The sequence below is a fragment of the Gossypium hirsutum genome, chromosome A11, assembly GCF_007990345.1.
Source record: "Gossypium hirsutum isolate 1008001.06 chromosome A11, Gossypium_hirsutum_v2.1, whole genome shotgun sequence".
In the NCBI taxonomy this organism is placed as follows: domain Eukaryota; kingdom Viridiplantae; phylum Streptophyta; class Magnoliopsida; order Malvales; family Malvaceae; genus Gossypium; species Gossypium hirsutum.
In genome coordinates this window covers 56653349-56671780 of record NC_053434.1, presented here as the reverse complement: position 1 = coordinate 56671780, position 18432 = coordinate 56653349, and the positions used below count along the sequence as shown (strand labels likewise).

Sequence of the window (18432 nt, the reverse complement as noted above, 5' to 3'; positions counted from 1 at the left end):
TTAATCCAATGCATGTACAAAACATACCTCATTGTTGGGATTTTTCGAGCGTATTATTGAAATTATTACAGCAAGATCGCTCATTCCCAACCCAAGTATCTTCGGGATTGAGCCTGATATAACCACTCGCACAAGGCCTTCGGGTCTTAGCCCGGATATGGTCGCTAGCATAAATGCCTTCGGGACTTAGCCCGGATATAGTCGCTAGCACAAATGCCTTCGGGTTTTGGCCCGGATATAGTAACTCGCACAAATGCCTTCGGATCTTAGTCTGGATATAATCACTTAGCACAAAAGCCTTCGGGACTTAGCCCGAATATCATTCGAATAACCATGCACATATATCAATAAATCATGACACATCCATATTTCATTTTCATTACCAAAGCTCAAACACAAGACACTTATCACACTTACAAATTTCGGCTTAATAGCCACATACAAAGAGCATGATTTTGATTTGTTTGTGACATAATCTAAGCGAATCATAATCTAAGTTCCATTACTCGAAAACTTACCTCGGAGGTGGTCGAACAATTTCGGCGGCTATTCGATCACTTTTTCCTTTCCCTTATCCAACTTTGGTCCTCTAAGCTCTTGAGTTAATTCAAACAAATTTAACTTATTAAAGTCTCATTATGCTTGCTTATGGCCGAATATGACAAGGAGTTTGATAGGTCATATGGCCACCTTTAGCTCAAATACAAAATGGTCATAGGCATTTTTAATCACATTGAGCAATTTAGTACAATTAATCAAACATTTCCTCATGTGCACCTTTATGACCAAATACACACATCATTAACCTAATATCAATTAACTAAGCACTTAACAAATTCTCCTTGAGCCGATTGTCTAAGTCAAGATAGGATCATCATTATGCTTACCTATAGCCGAATGTACAACATCAATTTATGCATTCATTCGTGTGGCCGAAAATGCATGTCTATGTTGAGGCCGATTGCATACTTAATACATTCTACAAGTATGGTCACTTGTATTGACCAAATACCATTTTGTTTCAAGTTCAAAACTTGGCTAATACGCATATATGCACTATTAAAGCATCCTCTCCATTCCATCAACACATGCATTACTCATTAATATACAAAATTATATTCGGCCTTAGCACACATCTTGCTGGCCGAATTTTTCTCCATCTAGCAACATTTTATGTACTATACCGAACCAAAAAGATCAAACACCTAGCTTAATCATTTCTAAAACACTTAACCGGCCTTTGACCAAGACTTTAAACAAAGTATATGTTCGGCTATCACACATATGGGCATTATTAGTTCAAAGTTTTAACAAGATTAATTTCTTTGATCTTAACCTAAATGACAACCCCCATTGTTCATCTAGATTTAGCATGAAACAAACACCAACCAAGAAAACAACACCCATGGCCGAGTATCATCTTCATCACATAGCAAGATTTAAACCATGGGCTAAGTAGAACTCAAACTAACATAAAAAATATGCATGAATCTCATGGAACAACATCAAACTTACCTTAACTTAGCTACAAGCATGGCCGAATCTCTTCAATATTTCCTCCTTTCTTTTTTTTGAATTTCGGTCAAGAAGAATGAAAAGAGGATGGACTTTTTTTTTCTTTGTTTTCATCATTTTCCTTTTTCCATTTCTTTATTACTAGCTTTTTATTTTATTGTTTCCTACATACCACATTAGCACACCATGCTTAAAATATGCTATGCCCCATAGCATTGCCGGCCACTAGCTCAAATATTGGGCAATTTGACATGCAAACCCACCATTTCTATAACATGCATTAATAGGCCACTTTACATTTGCCTAGCCCATTTCTAAATTTTCTCACATAAGTCCTATTTACTAAAATTCACCTACAATTAAACAAAATCCAAATATAAAATTTTCACACATGCATATATACATATAATAAACATCAAATATGACAGCTAATTATTTTTATGACTCGGTTTTGTGGCCCCAAAACCACTTCCCGACTAGGGTCACATTAGGGCTGTCACATGACATGCCCGTGTCTCAGGCCGTGTGGGTATTCGATGTGAGGCACACGGTCATGTCCCAGCCCGTGTCTATACCCGTATAACTCTCTGACTTGAGTCACACGGCCAACCACACGCTCGTGTGCTAAGTTGTGTGGGTAATTTAATTTAAAAAAATTGGTGCAAGGTTCACACGGCCAAGACACACGCCCATGTGCTAGGTGTGACAGCCCAAAATTGACCCTAGCCGGGAAGTGGTTTCGGGACCGCTAAACCGAGTCACCGAAAGGTTTGAATGTGATGTTTATTGTCTAGAATATGTAATCATGAATGTGTAAAAATTTCAAGCTTCGATTTAGTCGATTGCATGTGAATTTAGTCAATAGGACTTATATGAGAAAATTTAAGAATGTGATAGGTCAATGCATGAGGACCTATTAGTGCATGTGGAAGAAAAAAGGGGGACTTGCATGTCAAATTCCCCCTCTCTAATATGTAGTGGCCGGCCATGCTATAGGTGGAAACATGTCTCCAACATGTTATGCTAGTGATGCATGTTAAGAAAAATAAAATAATAAGCATGGTGATTAAAAAAATGAAAGGAAGGGTGATGGAAAAAAAAAGAATAACATGGTCTCACCCCCCCTTGTTGCCGTGAATTGAAGAAAGAAAAAAAAAAGAGTTCATTCTTGAACATCCTTGGCCGAATAGAGGAAAGAAAAGAGGGGGAAAAAGGCTTGAAAAAAATCGGCTATGGTGGTTGCTAGACTAAGGTATGTTTGATGTTGTCTTTGAGATGCATGCATGTTTTAAATAGCCCATGTTTAAACCTTGAATCTTGTTGATAACATGAGCAATCGGTCATGAGAAAGGGTTCAAGGAATGGTTGTTGTTCATGTTATTTGGATGAGAAATGGTGAGTTTTGTTGGTTCATGTTAAAGTTAGGTGAATGATGATAGAGGAGTGTTTGAACTATAAAAAAAATAAATCGGCTACCTTGTTATGAGCTAGGGCCGAATGTGGGTTTGGTTGTGTTTGAATATTACATGCTTGGTAGAATGGTGGATGAAGGTGCCGAATGTATGTTGGATTGATAGAGTCTCCAAATTGATTTTTATGTGTGTATGCATGACCGAATATACGTGGTCACATGAGTAAGGAAATGAGTTATTTGATATGTGGTAAAAGTTAAGTACTAAATCGAAGGTTGCTAAAATTGCCATTTCTTAGCCGAATATGTGCTTGATCAATGAAGGAATTGTTGAAGAACATAGGTGAACTTGGTGAGGGCAATCGGCCTAGGGTATAAATGATATGAAGATTTTAGGAAATTGTTTTGGTTAGGTGTATGTATGATTAAGTATATTCGGCAATATACTTAAAGTGGGTACATGATATTACATTATAATTATTGAGCTTGAGTATATGGATATGTGTATATGTGGTCATATAATGACATCTTGGTTTGAAAATTTAATGATGTGTGATTGCCGAATGTGACAAATAAATTCATGTTATTGAGTTAAATATTGAATACTCTTATTTGTATTATTTAAGCTCAAGAACCTAAAGAAGAGGCGTCCAACAAGGGGAAATCGAAGGTCATCGAGTAGCCGACTCGGAATTATTTTACCCAACATAAAGTAAGTCATTAAGCATGTAGTGGGTAGTATTTCAAATGGTCATAATGTGTATGTATTGATGCTGATTGAAATGAATAAATATACATATATATATGCATGTACGTATGTGATGATGAAATTGTTGAATGAATGAAAAGAGGTAAGATGTACTGAGTTGTTGATCTCGGCACTAAACGTGCGGGATAACCATTTATGACCATGAGATGGGCGCTAAGTGCGCGGGATTAAATTGTACAGCACTAAGGGTGCGATTTGACTATGTTGCACTCAGTGTGCGAAATGAATATGATGCACTAAGTGCGCGAATTGACCATGCGGCACTAAGTGTGCGAGTTTGACTATGTAGCACTAAGTGTGCGATTCGATTACGTGGCACTAAGCGTGCGAGTTGATTATATAGCACTGAGTGTGCGGGCTCAATATACATTCATGAATTATTATGGACACTATGTGTGCGACACTATTGAGTCGATCGCGGACAGCGGATCGGGTAAGTGTCTTGAGTACATGACTAGTATGTGCTATGCTTATACTTGGTGTTGAGCTCGGTAAGTTCGAACCTATGTGACAAATATACTTGAAGTCACGTACATAAGTTTTATCGTAGGATGGGTGAAAGGTCGTATAGTCGTTTGAATGTAACGAAAATAAATCGATTTATGAAATTGCTTCAATGTCCTATTGATGAGTATATAGAATGTGAATGCATGAATTGATATGAAATTGAATTGATAAGTTGGAGGAACTAAGGTATGGTTCGGTATGGATGGAGTAAATTGTCTCGTTCCATTTTGTTTCCTCTTGTGATAATGTTGTTGATAGATGGTAGTGCATTGCTTATGACTTACTGAGTTATAAACTCACTCGATGTTTCCTTGTCACCCACTATAGGTTGCTTGGACTCATCTATTTTTGCGGGGTCGGGCCGTCATTGAAGTCATCACACCGGATAGCAAGTTTTGGTACTTTCTTCTTAGTGTGTTTAGAAGATCATTTTGGCATGTATAAGCTAGTACGTTGTGTTTGAATTATGGCATGTAAACTTTAAGCCATGCGAAAATGGCCCGAATGTTCGATTGAATTGGATCAAGGGTAGGCATGAAATGGACCTAGTTACTTTCGTAACAGATGCTGGCAGCAGCAGTGTCATGAGATTGAAAAATCACTAAAAATAGTGGGAGTGGAATTAATTGATGAATAAATTATGTAATCGAAGCTCGATGAGTCTGCTTTCATGAGGAAGTAACGAAAAGATCATATGGGCAGTATATTAAGAGATAATCAGATTTTAGTGGGACAGGGCCAGAACGGTTTCTGGATTCCCTGCTCCGACTTTGGAAATTCATTATAAATTAACCAGAGATAATTAGGGGTCGTACCATATATGTGCAGATTCCTCTCTGAGTCTAGTTTTCATAGAAACAAACGGAAACAGTATTGAAGCCCCGTGCAGGGAGATATCCCAGTCGTAATGGGCAAAGGTCAGTGTAGTCGACCCCTGCAACTTGGGGGATTTTGACTAATAAACTGTACTAATTGGCCCGACCAAAAATTCTAGAAAAAAATCCATAGGTGGGGACATGAGTCTAGTCTCAGGGAAAAATCACAAAACTGATTTTTGAGTTGTGAAACTCAAGATATGATTTTTGAAGCGACTAGTACTCAGACTGGGCAGTGTCTGGAAAAATTTTTCAAAGTTTGTTAACATCTCGTGTCCGACTCCGGTGTCGGTCTCGGGTTCGGGGTGTTACATTTTATTGGTATCAGAGCTATGGTTTAGTCGGTTCTAGGACTACCATAGCACCTATGAGTCTAGCTATACATGCCATAATGTTAATGTTTAAAAGGGTGATGACTTCTGACGGTTGAAATGTTTTTGTCTTGATTAGTAAATGGATCCCGGTGAAGAAAGAACCCTAGCGGATGACGTTGAGAGCGTAGCGGCTGCTCCTGCACAAGGGACGCCGCCTGTTGAACCTCAGTCATCTGCGAATAATCAAGGTGAGGGGGCTAAACAAGCCTTCTTTACCATGATGAATGAGTGGGTCGCGCAATATGCCCGAGCCAACCCGGCTGTCCAACAATTCCCAAATTTGAATAATCCACCCCAAGAGCCTGTAAGGCCATCAGTCGCTGATCCTGTGAGGCTGAGTAAGCCACCTGTAGACTTGATTAGGAAGCGTGGGGCCGAGGAGTTCAAGGCCATAGTAACTGATGACGCCGAAAGGGCCGAGTTCTGGCTTGATAACACTATTCGGGTGTTCGATGAATTGTCATGCACACCCGATGAATGTCTAAAATGTGCTGTATCTTTGTTGCGAGACTCAGCCTACTATTGGTGGAGGACCTTGATTTCCATAGTCCCGAACGAGCGAGTAACTTGGGACTTCTTTCAAACGGAATTCCGGAAGAAATTTATTAGCCAACGGTTCATTGACCAGAAACGTAAGGAGTTCTTGGAACTCAAGCAAGGCCGTATGACTGTATCTGAATACGAACATGAATTCGTAAGACTTAGTAGGATGCCCGGGAGTGTGTAGCTGATGAGGTTGCTATGTGCAAAAGATTCGAGGAAGGATTGAATGAAGATTTAAAGCTACTAACGGGTATTTTGGAAATAAAGGAATTCGTAACACTAGTCGAACGAGCCTGCAAGGCGGAGGAACTTGGAAAGGAGAAGAGGAAGGCTGAATTTGAAGCTAGAGATTATCGTAAAAGATCGACGGGTAAAGCTCCGTTCTCAGCTGTGAAGAAGTTCAGGGAGGACATTAATAAGTCGAGGGCGACTGCGGGAATTTCCATCAGGGCAAGACCATCGATGGGCTCCCGAGCTACTTCGGTAGCTACTGTGGGTAATAATCGTCACGAGAAACCTGAATGTCCCCAATGTGGAAGACGACACCTAGGTGAATGTTGGGGCAAGTCTACTAACAGGGCCTGTTACGGATGCGGTTCGAAGGACCACTTCATTAGAGATTGCACGGAGCTGGATGAGAAGAATAAGATTCAAGGTGCAAGACCTAGTGGAGTGACATCTAGAGGTAGACCACCGAGAATATTAGGAGGAAGGGGTGGTAGTCAGAGGGGGGCCTCTGATACGGCCGATCGCGCCGAGAACCGTACTCCTGCTAGAGCATATGCCATTCGCGCACGAGAGGAGGCATCCTCCCCCGACGTCATCACTGGTACCTTCACTCTCTTTGATACTAATGTGATTGCATTGATTGACCCTGGTTCTACTCATTCATATGTATGCGAAGCCTTAGCAACCAGTAAGACTCTACCTGTTGAGTCTACTGAGCTCGTAATTCGAGTATCAAACCCTTTGGGTCAATGCGTACTTGTTGATAAAGTGTGTAAGAGATGCCCTCTAATAATCCGAGAATCCTGTTTTCCGGCTGATTTGATGCTTTTGCCGTTCGACGAGTTTGATGTTATTCTTGGTTTGGATTGGTTAACCGCGCATGATGCGGTTGTGAATTGCAAAAGCAAGACTATCGATTTGAGGTGCGCAAATAACGAGATAATCCGAGTTAAGTCTGCGGACTTAAGGGGGTTGCCAGCTGTAATATCAGCAATGTTGGCCCAGAAATATGTAAGGAAAGGGTGCGAAGCATACCTCGCGTATGTACTTGATGACAAGGAGTTAGAAAAGAAACCCGAATCGGTGCCGGTGGTCTGTGAATACCCGGATGTTTTTCCTGAAGAGTTACCGGGTTTGCCACCTGTTCGGGAGGTAGAGTTTGGTATTGAGCTTGTACCTGGAACTACGCCTATTTCGATCGCTCCGTATCGTATGGCACTAACCGAGTTAAAAGAGTTGAAAGCTCAGTTGCAAGAATTGACGGATAGAGGTTTCGCTCGACCGAGTTTCTCACCTTGGGGTGCACCAGTATTGTTCGTGAAAATGAAGGACGGAACCATGAGGTTGTGCATTGATTATCGTCAACTGAATAAAGTGACGATAAAGAATAAATATCCGTTGCCGCGTATTGATGATCTGTTCGATCAATTAAAGGGGCATCGGTGTTTTCAAAGATAGATTTGAGATCGGGTTATTATCAGTTGCGGATTCGAGATTCGGACGTACCCAAAACTGCTTTCAGAACGAGGTACGGTCACTATGAGTTCTTAGTGATGCCGTTTGGGCTCACTAATGCCCCTGCGGTGTTTATGGATTTGATGAATCGGATCTTTAGGCCGTATTTGGATCGGTTCGTAGTTGTGTTTATTGATGACATCTTGGTCTATTCAAGAGATGAGGCCGAACATGCTGAGCATCTGAGGCTAGTGTTGCAAATTTTGCGGGATAAGCAGTTATATGCTAAGTTCAGTAAGTGTGAGTTCTGGCTAAGAGAGGTTAGCTTCTTGGGTCATGTGGTATCCGCATCGGGTATTCGGGTTGACCCGAGCAAAATTTCAGCCATACTTAACTGGAAGCCTCCGAGAAATGTTACCGAAGTCCGGAGCTTTCTAGGGCTCGCCGGTTATTACCGACGATTTGTCAAAGGTTTCTCGATGATAGCCACACCAATGACGAAGCTACTTCAGAAGGATGTTAAGTTCGAATGGACGGAGAAATGTCAGAAAAGCTTCGACCAACTGAAAACTCATCTGACTGAAGCTCCAATTTTGGTACAACCCGAATCGGGTAAAGAGTTTGTCGTTTATAGTGACGCATCCCTACTCGGGTTGGGTTGCGTATTGATGCAAGAAGGTCGAGTTGTGGCCTATGCGTCAAGACAATTGAAGCCATACGAGAGAAATTATCCGACCCATGATCTCGAACTAGCCGCCATTGTGTTTGCATTGAAAATATGGCGACATTATTTGTTTGGTGAGAAGTGCCATGTGTTTTCGGATCACAAAAGTCTCAAATATTTGATGACTCAACGGGACTTGAATCTGCGACAAAGACGTTGGCTTGAATTGTTGAAAGATTACGAGCTTGTCATTGATTACCACCCGGGAAAGGCTAATGTGGTTGCGGACGCCTTAAGCCGGAAATCACTGTTTGCTTTGCGAGCGATGAATGTACACTTGTCTGTTCTACCTGACAATGTGTTAGTAGCTGAATTAAAAGCCAAACCATTATTGACTCATCAAATTCGTGAAGCTCAGAAAGTCGACGATGAATTGGTTGCAAAACGAGCTGAGTGTGTTCCGAACAAGGAATCGGAGTTTCAGATTGATGATGATGGTTGTTTGAGGTTTAGAAGTCGTTTGTGCGTTCCAAGGAATTCAGAACTCATTCCGATGATCCTGAACGAAGCCCATTGTAGCCGAATGTCAATTCACCCGGGGAGCACGAAAATGTACAATGACTTGAAACGTCGGTTTTGGTGGCATGGTATGAAGCGAGACATCTCCGACTTTGTTTCGAGATGTTTAATATGTCAACAAGTGAAAGCGGAACATCAAGTGCCTTCAGGGTTACTTCAGCCGATCATGATACCCGAGTGGAAATGGGACCGAGTCACAATGGACTTTGTGTCCGGACTGCCATTGTCCGCAAGTAAGAAGGATGCGATTTGGGTTGTTGTTGATAGGCTGACTAAGTCGGCTCACTTTATCCCCGTGCGTACGGATTTTTCATTGGATAAACTAGCCGAATTGTATGTTACTCAGATTGTGAGATTACATGGAGTACCTATTTCTATCGTGTCGGATAGAGATCCGAGATTCACCTCGCGATTTTGGAAGAAATTGCAAGAAGCTCTGGGTACCAAGCTGCATTTTAGCACCGCTTTTCATCCCCAAACCGATGGTCAATCCGAGCGGATAATTCAGATACTCGAGGACATGCTGAGATGCTGCATCCTTGAGTTTAGTGGTTCATGGGAACGGTATGTACCTTTGATTGAATTCGCTTACAACAATAGTTTTCAATCAAGTATTAAGATGGCACCTTACGAGGCTTTGTACGGTCGTAAATGCCGTACACCATTGTTTTGGACCGAGCTCGGTGAAAATAAAATTTTCGGAGTTGATTTGATTAAAGATGCCGAACAGAAAGTAAAAGTAATCCGTGAAAGTTTGAAGGCAGCCACAGATCGTCAGAAATCGTATGCGGATCTGAAACGGAAGGACATTGAATATCAGGTGGGAGATAAAGTGTTCCTTAAAGTTTCGCCTTGGAAAAAGGTACTTAGGTTTGGCCGTAAGGGCAAGTTGAGCCCGAGATTCATTGGGCCGTACGAAATCTCCGAACGAGTGGGGCCAGTTGCGTATAGATTGATTTTGCCCCCTGAGCTTGAAAAGATTCACGATGTCTTTCATGTTTCGATGCTTCGACGCTATCGATCTGATCCGTCGCATATAATTAGCCCATCAGAGGTTGAAATTCAAGCCGATATGAGTTATGAAGAAGAACCGATATGTATCCTAGCTCGTGAGGTGAAAGAGTTGCAAAACAAAGGGGTTCCGTTGGTTAAGGTGTTGTGGCTCAAACACGGGATCGAGGAAGCAACTTGGGAACCCGAGAGCTCGATGAAAGAACGATATCCAAACCTATTTACTGGTAAGATTTTCGTGGACAAAAATTTCTTAAGTGGGGGAGAGTTGTGACAGCCCAAAATTGACCCTAGCCGGGAAGTGGTTTCGGGACCGCTAAACCGAGTCACCGAAAGGTTTGAATGTGATGTTTATTGTCTAGAATATGTAATCATGAATGTGTAAAAATTTCAAGCTTCGATTTAGTCGATTGCATGTGAATTTAGTCAATAGGACTTATATGAGAAAATTTAAGAATGTGATAGGTCAATGCATGAGGACCTATTAGTGCATGTGGAAGAAAAAAGGGGACTTGCATGTCAAATTCCCCCTCTCTAATATGTAGTGGCCGGCCATGCTATAGGTGGAAACATGTCTCCAACATGTTATGCTAGTGATGCATGTTAAGAAAAATAAAATAATAAGCATGGTGATTAAAAAAATGAAAGGAAGGGTGATGGAAAAAAAAAGAATAACATGGTCTCACCCCCCCTTGTTGCCGTGAATTGAAGAAAGAAAAAAAAAGAGTTCATTCTTGAACATCCTTGGCCGAATAGAGGAAAGAAAGGAGGGGGAAAAAGGCTTGAAAAAAATCGGCTATGGTGGTTGCTAGACTAAGGTATGTTTGATGTTGTCTTTGAGATGCATGCATGTTTTAAATAGCCCATGTTTAAACCTTGAATCTTGTTGATAACATGAGCAATCGGTCATGAGAAAGGGTTCAAGGAATGGTTGTTGTTCATGTTATTTGGATGAGAAATGGTGAGTTTTGTTGGTTCATGTTAAAGTTAGGTGAATGATGATAGAGGAGTGTTTGAACTATAAAAAAAATAAATCGGCTACCTTGTTATGAGCTAGGGCCGAATGTGGGTTTGGTTGTGTTTGAATATTACATGCTTGGTAGAATGGTGGATGAAGGTGCCGAATGTATGTTGGATTGATAGAGTCTCCAAATTGATTTTTATGTGTGTATGCATGACCGAATATACGTGGTCACATGAGTAAGGAAATGAGTTATTTGATATGTGGTAAAAGTTAAGTACTAAATCGAAGGTTGCTAAAATTGCCATTTCTTAGCCGAATATGTGCTTGATCAATGAAGGAATTGTTGAAGAACATAGGTGAACTTGGTGAGGGCAATCGGCCTAGGGTATAAATGATATGAAGATTTTAGGAAATTGTTTTGGTTAGGTGTATGTATGATTAAGTATATTCGGCAATATACTTAAAGTGGGTACATGATATTACATTATAATTATTGAGCTTGAGTATATGGATATGTGTATATGTGGTCATATAATGACATCTTGGTTTGAAAATTTAATGATGTGTGATTGCCGAATGTGACAAATAAATTCATGTTATTGAGTTAAATATTGAATACTCTTATTTGTATTATTTAAGCTCAAGAACCTAAAGAAGAGGCGTCCAACAAGGGGAAATCGAAGGTCATCGAGTAGCCGACTCGGAATTATTTTACCCAACATAAAGTAAGTCATTAAGCATGTAGTGGGTAGTATTTCAAATGGTCATAATGTGTATGTATTGATGCTGATTGGAATGAATAAATATACATATATATATGCATGTACGTATGTGATGATGAAATTGTTGAATGAATGAAAAGAGGTAAGATGTACTGAGTTGTTGATCTCGGCACTAAACGTGCGGGATAACCATTTATGACCATGAGATGGGCGCTAAGTGCGCGGGATTAAATTGTACAGCACTAAGGGTGCGATTTGACTATGTTGCACTCAGTGTGCGAAATGAATATGATGCACTAAGTGTGCGAATTGACCATGCGGCACTAAGTGTGCGAGTCTGACTATGTAGCACTAAGTGTGCGATTCGATTACGTGGCACTAAGCGTGCGAGTTGATTATATAGCACTGAGTGTGCGGGCTCAATATACATTCATGAATTATTATGGACACTATGTGTGCGACACTATTGAGTCGATCGCGGACAGTGGATCGGGTAAGTGTCTTGAGTACATGACTAGTATGTGCTATGCTTATACTTGGTGTTGAGCTCGGTAAGTTCGAACCTATGTGACAAATATACTTGAAGTCACGTACATAAGTTTTATCGTAGGATGGGTGAAAGGTCGTATAGTCGTTTGATTGTAACGAAAATAAATCGATTTATGAAATTGCTTCAATGTCCTATTGATGAGTATATAGAATGTGAATGCATGAATTGATATGAAATTGAATTGATAAGTTGGAGGAACTAAGGTATGGTTCGGTATGGATGGAGTAAATTGTCTCGTTCCATTTTGTTTCCTCTTGTGATAATGTTGTTGATAGATGGTAGTGCATTGCTTATGACTTACTGAGTTATAAACTCACTCGATGTTTCCTTGTCACCCACTATAGGTTGCTTGGACTCATCTATTTTTGCGGGGTCGGGCCGTCATTGAAGTCATCACACCGGATAGCAAGTTTTGGTACTTTCTTCTTAGTGTGTTTAGAAGATCATTTTGGCATGTATAAGCTAGTACGTTGTGTTTGAATTATGGCATGTAAACTTTAAGCCATGCGAAAATGGCACGAATGTTCGATTGAATTGGATCAAGGGTAGGCATGAAATGGACCTAGTTACTTTCGTAACAGATGCTGGCAGCAGCAGTGTCATGAGATTGAAAAATCACTAAAAATAGTGGGAGTGGAATTAATTGATGAATAAATTATGTAATCGAAGCTCGATGAGTCTGCTTTCATGAGGAAGTAACGAAAAGATCATATGGGCAGTATATTAAGAGATAATCAGATTTTAGTGGGACAGGGCCAGAACGGTTTCTGGATTCCCTGCTCCGACTTTGGAAATTCATTATAAATTAACCAGAGATAATTAGGGGTCGTACCATATATGTGCAGATTCCTCTCTGAGTCTAGTTTTCATAGAAACAAACGGCAACAGTATTGAAGCCCCGTACAGGGAGATATCCCAGTCGTAATGGGCAAAGGTCAGTGTAGTCGACCCCTGCAACTTGGGGGATTTTGACTAATAAACTGTACTAATTGGCCCGACCAAAAATTCTAGAAAAAAATCCATAGGTGGGGACATGAGTCTAGTCTCAGGGAAAAATCACAAAACTGATTTTTGAGTTGTGAAACTCAAGATATGATTTTTGAAGCGACTAGTACTCAGACTGGGCAGTGTCTGGAAAATTTTTTCAAAGTTTGTTAACATCTCGTGTCCGACTCCGGTGTCGGTCTCGGGTTCGGGGTGTTACACTAGGCTTGTGTCGCACACGACTGAGATACACGCCCGTGTCTCTGCCTGTGTGAACAATTCTAAACATTTTGTTTCTTAAATTTTAAGATGCAGAAGTATGCAGGGGATACACAACCAAACCATACGCCCGTGCACATGGCCATGTGTCACACACGGTTGAGACACACGCCTATGTGGACGAAAATAGACCATTTTTCTCACCCAATTTGTCTTCCACCTACGTCAACATTTAAGCACATTCACCAACCAATTCAAGACATTTAAACCAGGCCAAATACAAGTCTTATGCATGACATGTCAACACATATGTTTATGTATTCAAACTTACCTATTTGTGTAAACATTCAAGTTTACCAAAATTTAATTCAACCATACCAAGCGCACATATATTAAACATGTTATAACTTCATTCATATACATCAAGCATGATATCACTAGCCATTGCAATGACTAGTTACAACTAACCGTTTACATGCCATCATTGGCCAATTTAGCCTATACATTGCATTATATCAAAATAAGTTTGCTATTTATACCAAAATGAGTTGAAGAATAGTGTGATGATGCTTCGACCGATTTCCAACCTTTATGCTTCCGAGCACTATAAAACAAAGAAAAGAAAACAAAGTAAGCATTTAATGCTTAGTAAGTTCGTATAACAGAATTTAACTTACCATTCATATTCATTTAAAATAACATAGATTGTACATCCAATTCAATGTAATCAATAACCTAAACACACAAACATCTTCACCAAACATGTTAGTTACATAATTCATATTAATATCAAGTAATATAGATGAGCTCATCAATGTCTCATTTCCACATACATGTGTTTATCATTTCAAGTTTCCAAGGAACATGTACATATCATATTTTTGCATAACAAGTATTCTCATAGTATTTCATCTTGAATTCATATTATCCTTTACTAGGACATTACCTGTTGAATCATTTAAAATGTCGATGGATTCATGGGCAGTACACATAAAGTGTACAATACGGTAAAATTCATCAATTCATATTCAGGAGTGCTTATAAAAGGACATAAACGGGAAGCTTATCCGGGCTAAAACGGGAAGCTCATAAGAGCAATATTCAAGACGCTCAAGCGAGACAATAACTGGTAGCTCCGAAGAGCTATCTATCAGAAAGCTCAGGATAGCCATATATCGGGAAGTTCAAGCGAGCCTTATCAAGAAGCTTCGGAGAGCCAATTAATAGGAAGCTCATGAAGAACCTTATAAGTAGAGGATTATTTCTAAAGGTATTATACGTCCAGTTTAGTGATTTGTTGTTGTAGTTACGTTCTAACGAGATAGGTGGAAAGGAACAAAGGAAAGAACCAGGAATATAAAAGTATTGGATTTCTATTTACAACTGTAAACCATTTATAAATGTAGCTTTGACAATGTGTGACACGTGATAGGTTCCAATAAAAGCTTGGGTTCTATATATAGGTATTTAGGTTTAAAAAGAGGGAGTTTTCTTCTTCCTTCTTTAAGAAGTATTTTTGCCTAGATCTAAATGAACCCAAACTCTTTCCTTCTCTCTCTTGAGCTAAAGTTGTATATTTGGATCTTTACTAGTGATTACACCATATCGAAGTAAAATTTATGACTCTACATATTGTGTTGTGAAGAGTAAATCTGTTAGACATCAGTAAGATAAAGGATAAAAAGACCCTGCTTAGGGATTTCTAGTGTTAAAAATGATGGAAAAAAAGGGTATATAGATAAATCTTGATAAGTTTCTTTGTTCTATAGTAGTAGTTACTGCTGATTGCATGATGGAAGTCTATATCTGGAGTTTTGAACTGCAGTAGGCGAGAATCAAGTGAGTCCGTAGGTTGACTCTTGTTTGTATGAATATAGTACCTGTAGATTTGTAAGGAAGTGCTAAAATATGATGCTGTGATCATTGAGGTTACAATATGTTATGCATGTGACCCTATGTGTGATTATTGAAATATGTTTATGACCGTGCTAATGTTTGTTGAGAATGATATGCATACTTGGTATAGATCTGTGAAGTTCAAGTAAGTCGGTATAAAGTATGGTTGCATCTGTATGTCTGGATTATGTATATGAGTCTTAGTTGTATGCTATTCAAAATGTTATAATGAGAATGATTTTGAGCATGATAAGTCTGTGTCTATCTCTGCGGAGTCATCTAAAAGGGTCCATTGAGACTAAAAACACAATCTTTGATATGAATCTCTGAAAGAAAGTCCATGACCATGACGCTATATTGTGTAAGACCCTAGATGGGCTTTGACATTATATGAAAAATAACTAAAGGAAAATGATTACTCGAAAGGAGTTCTTTACATGACCCAAGACGATGAGGGGCAAACCTCACGAAATGTGAGTCTAAGCGAATCCCTATTGTGAACACGCCCAAAAAAGGAAACCTTTGTGGTGATCTATGAAAATGAATCCTTTGCGGTGATTTATGAAAATGAAGACTTTGTAGCGATCTAAGAAAAGGAAACCTTTGTGGCAATCTTTGAAAGGAATCCTTTTGTGGCGTTCTCTAAAGAATGACCGTTGTGGCAACTATCTGAAGGAAATTCCTATGTGGTGGACCTTTAAAAAAGGAAATGGTATTCACAGTGAACTCTGAAGGAACGATAATTGTAATAAACTTAGAAGGAAAAGTCCTTGTGGCGTATCATGTTACACATTGGATGAAATATTCTAATGAGCTTCTTTTATGGAGAGTTTCGTATGAAATGTTATAGTGTATCCTGTATGGTCTTAAGATAAGAACTGAGAAACTAGAATGTGCCAGAGCATATAGTGAGTTCAAATTATGGATTAAGTAAAATTAAAAAACAAACTTGAGTAAAGGCTATGTCTGATCTTTTCATGAAGGACATCTATCAATGAACAGTAAGAAGAATAGGTAGTTAAATAAATATAAGGTAAAGAAAGTGAATTCAAACTTTGTCTTGCGAAGAGACTTGAGTAAGGGAATCATGATTAAGATTAGTATGGAAGGAAGAAGTTTTAAATGGATGAAGCCGCTGATGAAACAATGTTAAGGGAATTGACCATGATATAGTAGATAGAAGGAAAGATTATATTTTGTTAATGGTAAACTGTTCTTAGTGACAAGCAACTGAAGATTTTAAGAAAATGAGCTGATGATGATGGAGTCTATCTGCCCATTTATGAAAACCAACGACTAAAGTGTAAATGATTATTTCTTACTAAGTTCTCATGAACTTATATGGGTTTTGTTTTCCATTTCAGGTTGAATATGAGGCTGTGCTTGGGGGAACGATGCTAGGAGCACCATATTTGATTATTATGTATATATAACAAGCTTTGATGGCGTGATCGAGTTTGTTTTGCACATAGAAACCCTTGAATTGGGATAACTACATTAGACCAAGATATTATTTGAAATTCCCTATGTATTATAATAAAAATTCTTCAATGTTTATACTTATGTATTGTATTATAAAGTCTTATAATTAAGTAGTTCAAATCAATTGTATTTGTGTAAGTAGAGTTAAGTTACATATGTATTAGAGTGGTAAGACCTAAGATTCGGATTCGATTCATTATATCGGGTTTTGGGTGTTACAAAAAAGGCTCGATTTGGTCTGCCACAAAGGCACCACAAAAGCTATCATGTTTGGCGATATGGATTTGGATAAACTCAACATCGCCTAAAGTTTTCCCATCATCACCCCCGGGACACGCAGAAACCTTAGTAGACAAATGTGGCTTATTCACCATTTCCAGAAAATGCCATGGCTATGTTCTTTCCACATATTTTCCACACTGGCCTTTTCTCGTTTTTACTGTCCTAATGGACCTTTGTTTACGGTCCCGATGAACTACATTTTTGCCATATCAGCCTTCATATTTAATTTACCGACGAACGTCATCAAAGCACTAGCGCAAGGTCTATTATCATATCATATATTTTCTCGACACTCTACCCGAACCCCCATGCTTTGTTATGTATCAGTCAATTAACATAATGGACACATTTACAAAGATTTCACTCATATCCATAACATAATCACACTTCTTAATACATAATTTCCCTTGCATGCTTATCACATTTTGTCATATTCATGTAGGACAACGTACATTTCAGTACATACATACAAATGATTCACAGAAAACACAAACACACACACACACACATATAGAAACTCTTCAAGAAGATATGCACAACTACATGGACATTAGCCATACAAAGCATCATCATAAAATAACGAGCAAGAGTTGGGTCTAGAGACTCACAAAAGACCCACTTTTTCCTCGGCCTGAGGCTTTTGTTTCGATTATCCTTCTTAATCCAACAGCAACATCTACTTACAAGATCATGGAATTTTTATTAAAATCCCAGTTATAGATAGTTTACTAACATTTCAACTATATGCGACCCTCATACAGGGTTTTCCTCTAACACCCAACTATTCTTACATTTTTTAACATCCTTACTCTTTAACAATCGTAACATATAGAGCCATAAGACTTACCAAAAGGTTGAATCATCCACTAATTAAACGAAATCTTAGCTCTAGCTTAACGAAGATCAAGAGAACACTTAGGTTAGAAAGAAGGAACAGAATGTCGAGTAGAAAGAAAAACCATTTTGAATGCCCCCTTTCACTATATATACTCTAGATCTCCCTTTTTTGAATTTTGACAAGTGATGATGCTTACTGAAATTGTCCCATGATTTCCTTACAAAATTTGGGAAAAGGTAAAAGAAAATCTAGTGAAGATCTATGTTACTATTTGACTGATTATGGGAAGGGTCAAGTTAATCTAATTGACTCCCAACTAATCTCATTACAAGAACCAACTTGAACAGTGTTCATGCACACCAAGCGTACTATACCTTGGCAGTGACTCATGTATGGCGTGGTCTTAGAGACAATTAAGTCTCCTACAACTTTCTCATACACTTCGTAGGTTCTTCGTGCTCAGTTGAAACTCTGGGGCATACTATTTCTTAGGCGCACTATTTCTTCACTTGAACATATCCTGTAATTAAATCTTTAGATACCACAAAAGGGTCAATACTTTAA

General features: G+C 39.1%; 1 protein-coding gene across 2 annotated transcripts in view; it reads left to right on the top strand.

The window, feature by feature from the left end:
* LOC107912658 (rhamnogalacturonate lyase B) overlaps positions 1 to 16872 on the top strand; it is a 36293-nt gene extending 19421 nt beyond the window's left edge. The window contains exon 17 of one of the 2 annotated variants that reach the window (XM_041081993.1): positions 16631 to 16872. In XM_041081993.1, coding sequence (XP_040937927.1) covers positions 16631 to 16699 — 69 coding nt within the window. In that variant the 3' untranslated portion in view covers positions 16700 to 16872. Of the gene's footprint in view, positions 1 to 4529; positions 4977 to 16630 lie in introns of those variants that run through there. The other variant, XM_041081992.1, reaches the window with a different exon arrangement.
* Positions 16873 to 18432: the final 1560 nt, after the last annotated feature.